Source organism: Ictidomys tridecemlineatus, chromosome 2 (assembly GCF_052094955.1).
Source record: "Ictidomys tridecemlineatus isolate mIctTri1 chromosome 2, mIctTri1.hap1, whole genome shotgun sequence".
In the NCBI taxonomy this organism is placed as follows: Eukaryota; Metazoa; Chordata; class Mammalia; order Rodentia; family Sciuridae; genus Ictidomys; species Ictidomys tridecemlineatus.
The window spans coordinates 188,703,969-188,722,745 of record NC_135478.1 but is presented as its reverse complement, the minus strand read 5'-3'; the positions used below and the strand labels follow the sequence as shown (position 1 = coordinate 188,722,745).

The following is an 18,777-nucleotide window of genomic DNA, read 5'->3' as shown; positions in this document are numbered from 1 at the left end:
TTAATAAAAACAGTTAGCTTCATTACGATTTCTGTTTTTTGTTCGTTTTCAACATTGTATATCCTCAGAGACTAACCTGTGACGGGTACATAATAAAAGACTAATAAGTATTTGTTGGATGAATAAATGAATATATCAAGAGCAATCTCACAATTATGGACTAGGTTGTGTGTGTGCATATTTTAATTAAAGCTGAGTATTTTTCCTATATTTAAACTGTTTTAAATTGGTTCAGCTTTTCACATTTCAGCTGGCAGAGTTCAGGCCTTGGTGGGAACATAATCAAAGGCTCAGAACGTACTCATCACAGACTGGGTCCATCTGGTCATCAGTTAGGAGAGAACCCTACATTCATGATGCTGACAAGCCTGCAGCAGGCGGGTAGCAGACACCGCCCCCTCCCGGCGCCGCGCACGCGCACCGCACAGCCGAGCCATCCCCCGAAGGCCGGGCGGAGGAGGCGGGGCTCTAGGGGCGCGTGCGCGGCAGCTTGGGCGACGGGCCCCTCCCTTGGCGGGGGCGCGCGGCGCGGAGGACCGCACGGAAAGGGGGAAGTCAGGTGGCCGCTGCCGCCGCCGCCACGGTTTGTCGCCAGAAGGAAGATGGCGGATCTGGAGGAGCAGTTGTCTGATGAGGAGAAGGTAAGAGCAGCGGGGGCGGCGGAGCCGATCCGGTGGAGCCAGCAGCACCGCGTCATATGGGCCCTGAGTCTGGCCTCCAGGGAAGGGCACTGGCTATGCGCTCGGTGCCCTTCCTCCCGCCTGGTTGCGCCCGAGTGCCTGCCCCTGTCAGTCACCCGAGGCCCCGCGCGGGGGCAGGTCTCTTCCAGGCCTGCTAACTCCGCTCCTTGTAGGGTGTGTGCTCCGAAAATAGGAAGCGGGAGCGAGCGGACGCCCGCGGGCCTGCGCGGCGGGCGGGGGCGGGGGCGCGGGCGGCGGCCGCGGGGGACCCCCTAAGGTCCCCGGCCCTGTGCTAGAGACTGGAGACCGTGGAGGGGCTGTGACCTGGCCCGGAGCGGCCCAAGGGCAGTACCCTGCCCAGCGGCCTGGCCTGGGAGTGTGGCCCAGCGAGGGGAAAAATCGCTTAGGAAGCAGACCTTCACTTCTGCTGCCTTATTCCCCTCCCCAAAAAGAAGTGCTTCCTTTCCTGATTCTCTAGGGTGTTTCCTTTCCCGTGGAGGTCTCTACCTTCCGCCCTTCCAAACACACACACGGCCGTCTTTTTATTTTTTTTTCCTTCTTTTTTCTTTTTTGGCTTTTGCTGTAAGCTTTGCAGTTCCCGTGTTCCCTGGAAGGCAGTAGAGTTGTTCACATAGAGATCCCCCCCACTCCCATATCTGTTTTCTGCCCAGGATGGCAGTTGTCCCCCTGGGGGCCGATTTGGTAGCAGCACCCGGTCTTGTAGGACTTCTAAAGAGAGGAGATGGTGCAACTCCTTTTACTGTGTGTTAGATGAAGTGACAGCATTGGAACCAGATAAACGACTCAAGTTCTAAGACATTTAAAATTAGAAATCTTATCATTGAAGTAGTTCTCTTTTATTTGCCGGTTTCCTTTGGCAACTTTGAAGGCTCCATACCCGGGAGGTGGGTAAGATGAAAGGGAGGAATTCTGCAGATTTTGAATAGTTCCTGGAAAGGACCTTGACTTTTTTTTTTTTTTAACTGAGAAGTAACTGACATGAATATATCATGATAGCTACAGTTTTGGAGATATCCAGACTCTTGATTTAACAGTGCTTCATTTTTTAAGTTCTGAAACAGTACAGTCATATAAGAAACATGTATAGTTATATTATGGTGTTTAGGAAATGCCAGTCGCTTAAGGAGATTTCAGTTAGAGCCCTCTGTTTTTATATTCTGTGTTCTTGCACCTGAATGTAAAGTTCTGTTTCCTTCTTGATGTGAGTCTGCGGAAGTCAACCTCATCTTCATTTTTGGAAGTCTTTTTTTTTTTTTTCTCCCCCTTCTGTACTGTATAGTTCTCTGAAATCCAAAGACCAGATAGGTAGGTAGATCCCTATATCCTCCAAAGTCGCTTTGCAGTATTCACATGTGTAGAGCCACAAGTTGGTAGCTGAAAATGTATAAGAGTGGGTACATACATACACATACTTAAAATTAAGCAGTGCTAAGAAGTTTTAGAAAGAGAGTGTCATTTTTTTCCCCTAAGGTTCTTAAGTGGTTATTAGTATCTCAAGTATCTTGAAACCTGAGGTGAGTGTATTCAGCATGGTAGTTGATATAGACATGCCAGTGTGTTGAAAGGCCTAAAATAATTTTTTTTTTCAAAATGAGATAGAAGATTCTATATTATCTGGCACTCAGGACATTAAGCTTTATGAAGAGGTGTTGTCTTTGTCTACTAATATAATGTTCTATGAGTAAATGAATGAAAAGTCTAAATTTAATTTTGATTTTTTTTTAATTTGAAGTTTTGTAAGAATATAGATACTTACATAAGATTTTATCACTGTATTTTCTAATCTTAAAAACACTGACCAAAGTTTGGGTTAAATTCAAGTAGCCATTTAAGTGACATTTTAACATTCTTGTCACTTTATATTTAGGTATTTTAATCTTTTGGGAGGAGGATGTTGGGTTTAGGATCAGAAATGGAGAGAGTTTAGAGATGATATTTTTGAACTAATACTTAAATTGTATTACTCTTCATGCTGTCTTATTTTCAATTTTCAAAAAATAAGCTTTTAATACTTTTAAGCTTTTGAAATTTCCATTATAGATTGCAGATATAAGGAAAGAAGCTGTTAAGATGTGTGCTGCAATCATGTGTATGCCTGGCTCAGTTAGACAGATACATTTGTTACTTAATTTTTTAAAAATCAGGTTTAAAAGCTTTAAGTAACTCACCCAAGGACACCTAGCTAAGAAGTGGCAGAGTTGGAATTTAAACGCAAATTTTGTCTGAATCCAAATCTAAGGTTCTTGTTCTTATGCTCCCTTAAGCAAAATTGATTTTAGGACTCTTCTGATTTTGTATGTTGGTTTTTAATTTGTTGACAGCTTATATTGTATTTTTTAAATTTTTTTTAAGTTATAGATGGACACAATACTTTTATTTTATTTATTTGTTTTTATGTGGTGCTAAGGATCAAACCCAGTACCTCATGCATGCAGTGCAAGCACTCTGAAACTGAGCTGCAACCCCAGCCTTCGACAGTGTATTTTGAAAAAGAAAAAAAGTTTTTCTTTTTTTATTTTTTAAATAAAAATTTTATACACCTGACATTAAATAGTGTTGGGTTAGTTTATTTTTAACACATTTAAGTGCTTTATGCTACTGATATAGTTTCATGTATGCCCTATGGTGGAAAGTATTTTAGGAATTAACCTAGAATTATAGCTTTGCTTTTAAAACTTGTATGCAGATGCTTTTTGAGGATTACCACTGTGAAACCAACAAACTGGATTAATAGGAAATAACTTTAACTGAAGAAGCACAATGAAGTTCTTTAAATTAATTAATTGTACTGTATCCCACAGATTTTTTTTTTACATTGTAATAGAAACTCTAGGCAAAAAGCAATTCACATTTTCCATTCCTGGGTCAGCCATATGGTATGCTAAAGCATTTTTGTGAATTGGAAATAATATGAAATTTTGGTGTAACACTCAAATGAAAAGAACCATTATCGGGCTAGGGCTGTAGCTCAGCGGCAAAGCGTTTGCCTAATACATGTAAGGCACTAGGTTCGACCCTCAGCACAACATAAAAATTAACAAATAAAATAAAGGCATTCTGTTCATCTACAACAACAAAAAAATTAAAAAAGAAAGAAAGAAACAAAGAAAAGAACCATTACCAAACTTTCCAGAAGGAAGATAGTCATTGATGGGAAAAGCTCTTCCTTTTTTCTTCTTCTTCCTTTCTCCATCCCTCATCCCCCAAATAACCCACTCCTATAGATTCAACTATTATGCTTTTGCAAATATGTCTCAGGTATTTAGCTCTAGCTCTAACTCTTCTCCTGAGCACTGACATTTTAATCTGCTGACGTGTTTATAGGAAATGGTTAACTAGATATTTTCAAATGGAGCTACCTCAAAGTAAATTTATAATCTTCCTTCATTTTTCCTCTACTCAAAGGAAAGCAGAAATCTATCTTTTCCTGCTCATTTTTCTCTTTATTTCTATTGTTGCATTCATCTAGGACTTTAAACTTCAGCTTTATTTTAACTTTTTGTTTTTCCTGTACTTTATAATCTGTATTTTGCCACTTCATTGTAAAAAAAAAAAAAAAAAAAAAAGCCTTATACAAATTATTTCTTGCTTGGAAAGTTAATTCATTTGTGTTAATATTTGGTTTACTACCTATCAATTGACCAGATTATTTGGTGACAATACTTCATTGTGCATACAGAATGGAAATTGATTGTACCTGTTATGTGACAATATGACAACAGTAAAGGAAGGAAAATAAAGGGACAAAAGAGGGGTTAGAAATGTGTCACAACTTTTGTTTCCTTTCTGTTATATTTGTTATTGTTAGGTTTTTAATTGCAGTTTCTAGACTAAACCCCTCTGCTACCTGTATCTAATCTGTACTTTAATATATTGGTTCTCTACTCTCAAATTTTTAGTGGATAGATCCTCCATTCCTTTACCGGGAAGCCCAACTCTTTAAATAGTATTAATGGCTTTGTATCCCATTCTAATCTCAATTGTTCTGACATTTTCAATACATTCAGACATCTAAATACTGGTCCATTTGTAGCAGCTTGAATGAATTATGTCAGCCTCAGTCTCCTCTGAAATTCGAGGACATTATAATAGTAAATGCCTTCTCCATTTAACTGATTATCAGTAGTGCCTGGCATGTTGGTAGCACACTAATAAGTGGTAGATGTTTTTCTCTGATCCTGGCTTCTCATCCCCTTTGGAGTATTGTTACTGCTCTCAGGTCTGTCTCCTTTTTTTGGAAAGATGAACATTTTACTCAACCCTCAAGATTTAGCTCAGATCACATGGCCTATTTAATCTCTCTTCTGAACTCTATAACACATCATTAATATTAAATACAGTTTTGCTTAATAGTTCTTTTTTCCCCTTTTCTCTTGGAATCCCTAAGTACAGAAATAATGTCATTTTTTTAGCATCTATCATTATTCAGCATGTGATAAAGTAGAACAGTTCAATGAGTAAATGAACATAGAAACCATGGATTCACAGAATTAAGAGAAAATGCTGCAGTGATGCAGGCCTGTAATCCCAGCGGCTTGGGAGGCTGAGGCAAGATGATCATGAGTTCCAAGCCAGTCTCAGCAAAAGTGAGGCACTAAGCAACTCAGTGAGACCCTGTCTCTAAATAAAATATAAATGAGGGCTGTGGATGTGGCTCAGTGGTCCAGTGCCCCTGAGTTCAATCCCTGGTACCTCCCACCCCCCAAAAAAAAGAGGGGGAGAGAGAGGGAATGGAGCTAAGTGTGGTGGCATATGCCTGTAATACCAGCAGCTCTGGAGGCTGGGGCAGGAGGATTGCAAGTTCAAAGCCAGCTTCAGCAACTTAGTGAGTCCCTACATAATTTAGCAAGACTCTGTCTCAAAATTAAAAAAAAAAAAAAAAGAGCAGGGGCTGAGGATGTAGTTCATTGGTAAAGCACTGAGTTCAATAACCCATTACCAAGAAGAAGAAGAAGAGAGAGAATGGTAAATTTTATGAAAAAAAAGTAGTAATAGCATATAATGTCAGGTTTTGAAAGGAAAAATCTATTGTGCCTAAATTTTTCATTCTTACATATTGTTATAGAATTTAAAGATTTAAAGTGAAGTTCCTGGTGCTCTTTGAGGTACAGGTGATATTGGCCAGGGTTCAAATGGTAAATATTCTTTTTAGGCAGTTGATGTACTTTTCCTTCACTATACAAATATAACTTTCTTCAGTTATATCAATATAACTTGATGTGTTAAAACAATATAGGCTGCCTTTATATTTCATCATAATTAATAAAAAATTAGTAGTATTCCTATTAACCAAAAGGTAAACTCAGCCAGTAAACTATTAATTTAGGATGTATTCATTCCTAATTTCCTTCAGTAGAAGAATTGTTATTTCACAAATATCTACTGTAGACAGGAACTTGGTGGCAGCCATAACATTAGTGAATTTTTCAGATTTGGCACATTAAGGCAGATTTATAGTACATTTCAGTGCATTTGGGAACCATTTTTACATAGAATAAAGGTAACTCCATAGATAGAATATCACATTTTAGTGTAATAATGCAGATATAAAAATGCTTGGAGCAGAGTACCAAAAAATGATTGAAAAGCCCAATAGCAAAACCTGACCTGGATTTTATACTCTGTCCCAAAAGCCTAATCAATCCCCGGAAGTGATAATTTATTGCAGGAGATTTATGTATATCGAAGAAAATAAGATCTTTGTTTTGTAAAGACTACTCTTCCAACAGGTTCCAAAAATACCATAGAGCCTGGCATGGTGGTACATATGCATAATCCTAACTACTTGGGAGGCTGAAGCAGGAGGATCACAACTTCAAGATTAGCCTGAGCAATGTTGAGAGACCCTGTCTCAAAACTAAAAAGGAGCAGAGATATAGCTCAGTGGTAGAGTGTTTGCCTAGAAAACAGGAAGCCCTAGTTTTAGTCTTTGGTACTGGGGTGGTGGGAGGACCAATAAAAACAACATTCATAGATTTGGTTCAAAAAAGAATTTCATAGATTTTATTTTGAATGTTAGATATACAATCTTTACATTCTTACTCATAGACACTTATCAACTATGACTCTAATGGCTGAGAACTTTTCTATCACATTTTAAAATGTTCAGTGTTTCTCTTGAAAAAAAATCAATGGAAATAACTTGGGATAACTGTTTACCTTTACATTCATTCATTTACCAAATACAGGTTGGATGTGTCCCTTATTAGAAATACCTAGGATCACAAGTGATCCAGATTTCAAATTTTTTGATTTTGATATACTTGTATGTAGATATCTTGGGGATGGAACCCAAGTCTAAACATGAAATTTATGTGTATTTTATATATACCGTGTACATATAACCAGAAGGTCATATTTTTAAATTTTGTGTTTAGAACAGAATTTCATGGTGTGGAATTTTCCACTGTGGCATCATGTCGGAATTCACATTTTTGAGCATTTCAGTTTCAGACTTTTGGGTAGAAAAATTCATCATGACTTGACTTTGAGGGGTCAGCGGAGAAGAGAGACAAAAAGGGTAAGAGCAACCCTTGAGTAGAAATGTTGCGCACTCAGAACAGAGTCAGAGTTTGCAAAGAGGCTTTCGAGAAAGAGCAGTGCCCAGAAGGACTATGAGGTTGAAAAACACCTTTGGAATTAAGAGAAAGTGACAGGAAACAAATTTTATCCACTACATGCCAGGAACTTTAGCACGTATGCTCTCGATTGTCAGAATAACCTTATATTTTCCACTTTATAGATGGGAACACTGGTGTAGATAAGGCATACTCTGTAAGTAGTGGACTAAGGGACATCAGTGGCATTCAAGAGAACAGTTTTACCAGGCTTTGGAGTAAGGAGGGAGAAAAGCAGATTACCAGGGTCTGAAAATGAAAAGTATGTTTGTTTTCCCTCTTTCAGAAGTGATTTGTCATTCTTGTCTGCATTGTAAACTACTTATCCTTAAGTACCCAGACCCAAAGACTTCCCAGGTCTTCTTTTGTATCCTGATCTGTCTCTGCTCCCTTAGCAGTTTGTACCTACCTTTGTTTGACCATTTAGCAATTAGAATAGATTTTTCTGGTGTTCTTATTTCCTGTGTTCAGAGCCAGGCCCTGTGTCTTAGTCATCTCTGTAATTCCATTAGAGTTCCTAGCATATGTTAGATTAGATGTTTTCAATTCTGGCTGCAAGTAAAATCAACTGGAGACTTTATCTACGAACATAGACACACAGGCTCCACTCATGGGTGAGGCCATAAATGTATTTTTTTGTGAAATACAACAGAAATACTTCCCAGATGACTTGAATATTTGAACATGCAATGTGGGATTAAGTCTTATTGTAATAGGTGCTCAATAAATGTTGACTGAAGTACAAATTATTCTTGAAAAAATTAGGTAGAGAAATAAAAGAGAAAGAACAGTTTTTCCTATTTTATTTTAAGGATTTTTCTTAAAATAAATTTTTAGTTGTAGATGGACACAATACCTTTATTTTATTCATTTGTTTTTATTTGGTGCTGAGGATTGAACCCAAAGTCTCTTACATACAAGGCAAGTGCTCTGCCACCGAGCCACAATCCCGGCCCAGGATTTTTTTTTTTTTTTTTAAAGACTGAAAATTTAGCGGTATTTCCTCCCTGAGGTAAATGATTCGAAGGAGAGAAAAAATTGAAGAAAAGAACAGTTTATATAACCTTTTCTTTCTCATTTCAGCCTACTTTGGGTTCATGGGTTTCTAAATGTTTTAAATAAATGATGAAACATCTTTAAAGAAGAATTGATTTTGAGTTAAATAGATGACCTAGATTTAGGTTAAGTCCTTGGGCTCTATTTTTGATTACCATTCAAAATGAGAATTATAAAAGAAAATTTGTTAAGAAAAACTTACTAAGACACATTACCACTCTTCAGTTTACTCATTAAAATAGATTAGTTTATAACACATACATTCAGTAGCAATCACTTGGTCATAACCTATTTAAATAGCATAAAGTTCAAAAAAAATTTTTTTGTTCTTAGTTTACTTGTAACTCTCAACAAGGCATAAACAATTTTTAGAGAGTTGTGGGAAACAAATAAGTCTCAGTATAGAAAGTGGAAAAGTGAGTAATAGCTCTTTTAACTTTACTACCAGTTTGTAAGTTAGTGACTCCTTTTAGTGACACATTCTTTAAGAATCAAGTGAAACCTGTGATTTCTTTCTCTGTTGTAAGATCAAACCTCAAATTTTCCATATGTAATCCCCTATAGGACATGAGTGCAGTATCTGGTTTCCTATCAGAATCACTTAGATTCAAAGTATAGATTTTTAGGTCCTAGTTTGGGAGATTGATTTGGTAGGTTTGGAATGGAGCTTGGGAATGTGTTTTTTTCCCTAAAGCTTTTCTGGTGACTCTGACAGACATCCTTATTTGGGAAATTCCTACCCTAATATCTCTTAGATCACAGAGGAGATGTGTCATGTGTCATGATGTTCAACATGTGGACATTACAGAGCTTGTAGGTAGTGATCTGAGATAAAATACAATGTCTGACTCATTTGAATTTAAGATAAACATTCGTTTTTAGTATACATATTTCCCATATACTATACCTTTGAACTAATGGAGAGTACACGACTGTTTGCCTCCAAATTTCATGGTTTCTGATAGCTTTTGTTTGTGGTATATATGCATGTGGTCCTGTGCACATGTTGTCTTTTTTTTTTTTTTTTTTTTGCTACTGGGGATTAAATCCATTTGTGCTTTACCACTGAACTATCCCCTTTTTATTTTTTTATTTTGAGACAAGGTCTCACTAAGTAGCTAAGGCCTGTCTCAAACTTGCAATCTTCCTGCTTCAGCCTCCAGAGTTGCTGGAATTACAGGCATGTGCTATTCTCCCAGCTGTGTTGTCTGCTTTTTGTACTTTCATCTCCTCTTTCTTCAGTTGCTCAAGATTTTAAAATTAAAAAATAAATAAATATATATTTTTTGGTCAGCTTTCTATAATTATAGCCACTTTGATGAGAATTCCATTTCCTGCTAAAGAGATTGACAGCAGTTTATTAATAACATATACTTGAAAGCTTAGTGAAAGGGGACACAGCACTATGCTGGGCCACATAGGTGTTGCACTTGGGAAGAGTGAAAAAATGGACTGTGGGAGGTATGCTTTGTAGTAGCAAGAAGGTGGAGTGACCCCTGGTTCCTGAGGGATGTCTTAATTGGTTTGAGTAATTCGCTGGACTGGCAGAAGCCTACTCCTGAGGCATAAGCAAGAACTGTGTCTGTTTCTTGTGATAAGCAGCTTGTTTGGCTTAGAGACCTTATCTGTGGAAGCAGAGCAAAGAGGGGAACTTACTATTTAAGACATATAGAGGGCCTTAATTTTAGGCCTTAGACCATACATCTCAGTAATACTCTTATCGAAAGTATCACTAATACTGCTATAATGAATGATTTATCAGGATATTTTTAATATTATGAGAGTTTCCTTTTCTTTATGACCATTTCTTCTGATAATTTGCAAAGGTTAAGATATTCTGCTATGTGCAATTTTATCACAGTACATAAAAGGTGACCAGATCATATACATGAAGTGGTATGGAGGTGTGAAAAACAAGAGCCCTTGTTTGAGAAACTGACTGGAGTGGTAAGGTTCTCGTACTGTGTGGATGTGAGAAAGAGTGGATATATTGAAGGAGCTAGAAAATGACAGAAAGAATAAGGAGGCAATAAGATATTGTTCAAGTGCTTACTCTGTGCTTAGCCCTTGTCCAAGAATGTTATCTCACTTTCTGTAAGACAGGAAATAGTTTTGTTTGCTTAGGGTATACAGGTTGTAAGGAGTGGAACAGCTGTAGTCTGAACCCATGCAGTCTTACTTAAGAGCTTGTGCTGTTAACAGATTTTACAGCTTTGGAAGAGCCTTGTGTGTCATACAAAGGGCATCATTTTGCTGCAGTGGGGAACCATTGGGTGATTTTTAAGCAGGGAGGGAGCATTGGACCTTGCATTTAAAAATATCAGTCTGTGGGGAAAGTGGAAAGTAAATTTTGGAGAGGGGTGAGACTCGTTGAAGGGCATCTTTGTAAGGAGTATATCAAGCGTCTAACAACAGTACCTGAATGTGAATGGAATAGAGTGAGAAAAGGGGGTTATATTTGAGCAAGAAACATTCATTGTGTGACTGTAGAAGAGAGGGGAAAATGTGCAGTAATTTTTTTAAGGCGGTGCCAATAATTTCAAGAACAGAAAAGACTAGATTTGGGTGAACAGTCCAAAATATCTTTGAAGCAATTAAATGAAGATTTGTAATAGATAATTATAGTTAGGAAAACAGATCTTGGTTTTGAGAGACTGCAATAGGATTTGAGAGCTATCCTGTGGTGGTAATGTAAGCAATGGAAGCAAGTAAGATTATCCAAAGATTTCTTTTGTCCCCAGACTGTCTTTTGACAGATCATAAGAATACTGTTCTGTGTTGAGAGACAGCTATGTAAAAATCCCTGGACTTTATCTGAAGACTTCATTTAAATCCCAATTCTGGATCACTGTTTCCACTTCCATAAATTAATAATAATAATAGCTGTGTCAAAGAATACTTGTAGGCAATTTTTTTTTTAAAAGAGAGAGGATTTTAATATTTATTTTTTAGTTTTCGGTGGACACAACATCTTTGTTTGTATGTGGTGCTGAGGATCGAACCCTGGCCGCACGCATGCCAGGGGAGCGTGCTACCGCTTGAGCCACATCCCCAGCCCCTGTAGGCAATATTTTAATCTAACAGAGCCAAGGGTTTTTTAAAAAATTAAGAAATAATGACACATTTTATTTCCCTTAGTTTACTTTTTTAAAAATTGAGAGACCCTTAGTTCATACCATAAAATTGAGGTTTATGAAGTTTAAAAAAATTAATATTTGGCTAGAGGTCATTTGCTTTGACTTAGATAAAAATTCAAATTTTAGTGGCACATAGTTACCATGTAGCTAGGAGTTCAGCTTTTTCTCCTGTGTAGCTATCACCAGTGTTTGAGATGAGCAGGTCAAATGGAAGGGGAAGGGATATTGGTATATGGAAAGTGAATGCCCTGCAGACTTCGTAAAAGCATAGACATAAGCCACACTTGTGTCACTGTAGGGCACAAAGAAGCTAACATGCAAGTGAATTTACTGTCTACTCCTTTTACTGCCAATAATAGTAGCTAATATTATTTATTAATGCAAGGTCACATAGCTAATGAGTAGTAGAGGTGAAAACCCATCCTGGTCAGTCTTACTCCAGGGATAGTACTCTAAACCATTATGCCATAATGCTTGCTTTATATTAGTATAAGGTTTTGCACTTTTGAATATAGGTTATTTGAAAATGAATAGTGTACACACAGAATTCCAGTAGTGATAACTCTGAAAATGTTCATTTCATTGAAATACTGGTTTTTTTTTCAACACATGGTCATAATTACTAACTGCTGAACATGGGACAGAAGCAATACGTTACCTGTCTCCAGGGGAGATTGTATTTTGAGACTTTGCTGTTTGCAAGGCATCAGGCTCAGCCCTGAGATGTGACACTGGGTTCTCACTCTCTGTTTTTCTTTTTCTTCCCAGACTACACTGTCTGTTTTTCTTTTTCTTCCCAGACTGAATCAGTGCTAAACTTTGAGGAATCTGGAAGCAAAAGGGCTGGAAAGTTAGCCAATTTTTTAAAAAGGAAATTAAACAAAAATGAAATATGAAAAAAATCACCCACTTGTCTCAGTAAATTGAATACACAAAGTCATTCTTATATACTCTATATATGAAAATAATTTGTTTCTAAGTCTCCAAAATCTTAAATTGATTGAAATAGTTTTAAACAAAAGTGATAGGATCATATTTTGATTAACCAGAACTCAGATAATTAGAATCCTGTTATCCAAATTTGCTTGACTTGGTTTTAAAGAGACATTGGCTCATTGAGAATTACAGCAGTGTCTAAATAACCCTACTAGAATTTTTGTGCATAAATATGAATTATTGGGCTGGGGATGTGGCTCAAGTGGTAGCGCGCTCGCCTGGCATGCGTGTGGCCCGGGTTCGATCCTCAGCACCACATACCAACAAAGATGTTGTGTCTGCCGAGAACTAAAAAATAAATATTAAAAATTCTCTCTCTCTCTCTCTCTCTCTCTCTCTCCCCTCTCTCACTCTCTCTTTAAAAAAATAAATAAATATGAATTATTCATTACTTACTGAGGTAACTGATGAAAGTTTTTAAATAAGTTTTGAAAAAGAGAAATAGAATATTAACTTGCTTTCACATTACTTACTTTGATATTTTCTTAGTGTTCATCAAGACCTCTACTAAATACTGTGATAGCATCTGTCTGTCTCTTTCTCTCTTTCTCTCTCTCTCTCTCTCTCTCTCTTTTTTTCTTTTTGGTAACGAGGATTGAACCTGGGGCTACTGAACCATTGAGCCACATCCCCAGCCCTAGTTTGTTATTTAGAGACAGGGTCTCATTTAGTTGCTTAGTGCGTCGCCATTGCTGAGGCTGGCTTTGAATTCATGATCCTCCCGTCTCAGCCTCCCGAGCCGCTGGGATTGCAGGTGTGTGCCACCATGCCCAGCTCTAGATCTCTTCTTCATTCTGCTCATATAATTGAAATAGAATTTACTTGAGTAAGAAACATTCTAGATTTGCTACCTGAATGATGACCATTAAATTCTTTAGATGGTTTTCAGAAAGATTTTTCGAAATTTATTAAACTGTAGTAAGGGCTGGGGGTATAGTTCAGTTGATAAGAGTTTTTTCCTAGCATGCACAAGGCCTTGGGTTCAATCCCCAGCACCATCAAAAAAAAAAAAAAAAAAAGTAATGTGTTTTTCATATTCCTGACTGAAGAAAAAGTAACACATTTTGAAAATAGTGCGGAATATATGAGATTTGTTTTTTAATCAAATGGGGGAGAACAGGTTATTTTAACAAATTAGTACTAGAATGTTTTATTTGTCCACGCGTTTAAAGTTAGAAAAAAGAAAGTTTTTAAAAATATTTACTTTTTAGTTTTAGGTGGATACAATATCTTTCCTTTATTTTAATATGGCACTGAGGATCAAACCCAGTGCCTCACATGTGCTAGGCTAGCATTCTACCACTTGAGCCACAACCCCAGCCCTAAAGTTAGAAAAATTTAAGGAGAAAACCTACACAGCTTCTGAAGAAAAAATGTTTTCCCTAATCTATAAATACTTTATTGTTTAGGGCATTATTTTATATAACTACAGGACAGTTATTAAACTTTTGAGAATTTAAACATTTAGACAATACTATTATATAAATCTACAGATCCTATTATCACTGTAATTACTAATGTTTTCTTTTTCTTCCTTTCATTTTCTTTTCCCCTCTCCTCCTCCTCTTTTGATATAGAACTCAAACCAGAATCTAATTGAATTTTGTGTATTGTCTCTCGTCTTTAATCTGGAGCAGTTTTTCAGCATTGTTTTTCTTTTGTGACCTTAACTCTTTTGAAGAGTTCAGACTAGTTATTTTGTAGACTGCCCCTCATTTTGATTTGTTTGATGTTTCCTGATTGTTTTCCTGATGAATTTTCTGCAGGAGTTTCACAGAATTAATGTGTTCTCTGTGTATCTCAGAAAGCAAATAATGTCTGTTTTTCTTATTACTATTGATTCCTTTGATTACTTTGTAAAGATGTGGTTGCAGTACATCTCAATATAAAATTAGTATTTATTCCTTTGTAGTTAAGACTTTGAAAGATGCTTACAAACCATGTAAATATCCTGTTGTAGTTTTATAATTTTGCCTACAAATTTGGCATCCATTGATTTTGGCCTACCAGAATTACTAAGGTGGTTGATTACTCAAAGTGATTTTCTTATTCATACATTCCTTCTACAATTGTTAATTGGCATTCTGCTGTAATGAAGAGCCTTCTATTTCCCCTATTTGCTCATTTATTTTGTTAGGTCAGTATTGACTCACAGATTCTTATTTTATTCTATAGGTTACTTTTACTATCACTGATTTGTTGCATGAATTGTAGAATGCTCTTTTTTGTTGTTGTTTTAAAATTTAGTAAGAAAAATCACCCCAAAAAAGTTTGAGTAATAACTTTTATAATACTTTAGTGTAACCTCAGACATCTGATGGGCAGAAATTATTTTTTTCTTAGTGCTCATATGGTTTACTAATATTTATGATATTACTTTGAATATATCTTGTATTTCCAACATACTTTATTATCACTTGTGGTCTATGCTATTACACAAAAAGTGCTATCTAAAATGAGTTTATTGAAGGCATACCCCCATTGTAAGTTGAGAAGTATCTGTAATATTGTTTATTTGAAATTATTATAAAAATGGAATCCTATACTATGACTACATAACCTTTTGAGATTGGTTTATTTCACTCAGCACAATGCTTTTGAGATTCATTCCAGTTGTTGCAAGTATTAATAGTTCCCTGTTATTATTAAGTAGTATTCTGTTGTGTAGATGTACCAGTAAATTGGTACATTTACCCATTTTATGGATATTTGGATTATAAAATGTTTCTAGTTTTGAGCAATTATGAATAAATTTTTGCATGAATGTGAGCTTTTAATTCTGTAGGGAAGATACTTTGTTGCCAGCTTCTGGGCTGGCAACTAAAAACCACACAGAGAAATACCTTTTTGGGGGTTCAGGGACAGCTCTGAGACCTCAGGTTTCAGCTCCCATGCTAGAAGGAAAGGGGAGTAAGGGAGACAAGAGGCAAGAGAGAGAGAGAGAGCACACCTGAAACCCGCCTATTGGAGAGAAGCCATTCATAGAATATCCCACCCAAATAAGGCAAGGGATTGGGTTTTGGAGGGTGGAGTCTTGCTTGGTGATGTCTTATGGTCAGCAGGTTGATTAACATTTGGAAAGCCACACCCATCTCAGGTGCTGTGTGGGATAACAGGCAGAGCAAGAGGAAAGGCACACATGTGTCGCACAGCCCCCAAAGCATGTAATGCCAGACCAGTCCCCTCATATGCTCAAATGCGCCCAGCTCACACACACAGCCCATGACTTGCAACAATACTCGGAGTGGGATTGATCATTGTTTCTTATGGTATGTGCTTACCTTTGTAAGAAATCTCTAAAGTGTTTTCTACACTGGTTGTACAACTTTGCCTTTCCTTAGTAATGTATTGAGTTCCATTTGGTTTTTATCCTCATCAGCACTTGTTGCTATCACTTTTTTTTTTAAATTTTAGCCATTCTCTTTTGTATGTAGTGGTAGTTTATGATTTCATTATTCATTTACCTAATGACAAATGATATTGAGCATGTTTTTGGTACACTTATCTGTCTTACGTATATCTTTGGTAGAAAATTTTTTCAAGTCTTTTGCTTATTATTTTCGAACTGTTAAGTCTTAAGAGTACTTTACGTGTATTGAATTAATTCCTTTTATATGATATGTAATTGGCTGATAACCACTTGGAGTATCCTTTATCTGAAATGTTTGGGGGCCAGAAGTGTTTCAATTTCTTTCCTTTCCTTTTCTTTCCTTCTATACTTTTTGGATTTGGGGACATTTGCATTAACTTTAATGATTAAACATCCCTAATCAGAAATACCAAAATCTAAAATTCTTGGACATCATGTCAGCATTTGAAAAATTTCAAGTTTTCATATATATTTTATATAAAATATATTTTAAATTGCAAGATTACCCTTAATTTCCTGGGATAAACCCCATTTGATTATGTAATAATCATCATGTAGTATTGTGTAGTAATTATCCATGATGGATTACCATTTTATATAACATTTATATTTTTATACATATATATGTATAAAATAACTATTTTATATAAAATACAAATTTTTTTCAGATTTTCAGATTAAGAATGCTGTACCTATACTTTTATTTCAATTTGCAGCTTGTTTTTTCATTCTTTTAATAGTGCAACTACTTGACAGAGCAAGTTTCTAATTTTAGTGAATTCTTGCTTATCAATTTTTTTAATAAACCACAATTTTGGCATTATGTCTAAAATTTTTTTACTAAGATTATTAGATCACTAAGATTTTTTCAGGTTGTATTTTTTTCATTTATTTTAGTTCTGTTTTACATTTAAAACTATGATCCACTTAAAGTTAATTTTTGTATAAAGTATGAAGTTTAGGTTGAGGTTTTTTCTTCTGCTCACGAATATCTAATTATCCCAGTATCATTTGTTGAAAATATGTCCTTCCTCCAATAAATTGCTTTGCTACCTTTATCAGCAATCATTTCACTGCATATAGATGTACATATTTTTGGACTTTGAATTCTTTTCTGTTAATTGTCTCTCCTTTCATTAAACCCAAACTATCTTGATGCTTGTATTGTGGTTCTCAGTTTTGTTCTTTTTCAAAATTGTTTTGGCTATTCTAGTTGCCTTGATTTTACTCCTTCATAGTCTTTATATAATAAGCTCCTTCACTAAACGGTAATGCTGGCATGTGCTTTAACATCTTAGAAGCATTTTCGTTAAGTTTTAAACTCTGTCAAAATTGGCTTTATTCTTTTAAAATAGGCCTGTCAGTACACCTGTTGAAATTTTTTCTTATTTATCTTTGAACTAGAATTTCCTGAGAACTAGTCAGGTCTCATATTAAACTTTTTGTTAAACCTTCTTCCCTGATTTCTCTCCATATTTTCATGAATTTGTGATTTTATAGATCCATAGGTATGTTAGATTTCTTTAGCATACATAATGCGCATTTCTTCACACATAAAGATTTTCTTGTTTTTTTTCACTTTAGTTTAAAAATAAATAAAATTAACTGTAAGAAAATGTTTATCTGTTGACATCTTTTAATCAATCCTTAACTTCATTGAATTATTTTATTTACATTCAGCCTATGTTGTGGTTATATTAGATAATTAAAACAGTAATAGGAAATTACTTTTAAAGTGTTTGGGTGGAGAAGTATCACTGTGAAAATCTTCTTATCATTTTCAGTAAAACTTTAAAGTTGTATAATTTTGTATGATTTTGGGTCATTTTAGCAGAGATGTGTGCTATGGTATATTTATATGTTCACTTTTATTTTAGGTACGTATAGCAGCGAAATTCATCATTCATGCCCCTCCTGGAGAATTTAATGAAGTTTTTAATGGTGAGTGTTTAATTTGTAACATGATATATGTGATAATTCTGTTTGAACATATTAACCCTTTTTAAAGGATAAAATAAACTTTATACTAGTTACTGAGTAGAATATAACCTTATTCTGGGAAAGGAACATCGTTTTTGGTAAATTGTTTTAAGTAAAACTATAAACACACACAATAAATGTTCGTTGAATAGATCATTTAAAGAAGAAAGACAATAGAATTTTTCATCTTAACTTTTTTTTAAATTATGGAGTACAGTTTTATATTTCTTTTTGAGAAAAACCTTTTAGAGCAATACAAACAGCCAGTAAAAAGCGGGGGGGGGGGGGAGCCGTATTCATCATGCATAGAAGATGGTAGCACATGTCAAAAGTTTTGTTATTTTAATTGTATATTATAAATCATTTCACAGTATCCCTTTCTTTAGACTTCATTAGCAAACATTTTCATAATTATTTACCTATGGATCACAAGTTTAAAATTCTAGATAATCTTCTGGTTGCTATACAGACTTTGAGAGCAGCTGTTCTTTAGCAGTAAGAATGACAAGATTGTAGGAATCACCAGAATAATGGCCTACAGAGAGCTCCTTGCAAAACTTTTTTTTTCTTTTTTTTTTTTTTGCGGTGCTAGGGATCAAATCCAGGCTTTGTGTGGGCTTGGCAAATGCTGAACCACTGAGGCACATCCCCAGCCCACAAAACTTTACTTACGCAGTTAAAAGAGAAAGTTGCAGCAAGTATTATAAATATGCTATTATTCCTACTTTATATAAATGCTTTCTACATACGCTTTATATATATTTTGGTCTTTTCAGCATGTCTTAAAGGTGAATTTACTCATGGCTTTTGAGCTATATTTTTAAACAGTCTGCTCCTGAGTTAAAGTTATAGGCCACATTTGAACCTAAGCAGAAGAGAGACTTCAGTAGATAATGGTGAAACTATACTGAAGTCAGTAG

At 35.8% G+C, this 18,777-nt stretch overlaps 1 protein-coding gene across 1 annotated transcript in view; it reads left to right on the top strand.

Annotated features, from left to right (window-relative positions):
- The first annotated feature begins 404 nt into the window (after positions 1-404).
- Capza2 (capping actin protein of muscle Z-line subunit alpha 2) overlaps positions 405-18,777 on the top strand; it is a 40,283-nt gene continuing 21,910 nt past the window's right edge. The window contains exons 1-2 of the mRNA XM_005332277.5: positions 405-641; positions 17,755-17,818. Of these exons, the coding sequence (XP_005332334.1) occupies positions 603-641; positions 17,755-17,818 (103 nt within the window). The 5' untranslated portion in view covers positions 405-602. The remainder of the gene's footprint in view (positions 642-17,754; positions 17,819-18,777) is intronic.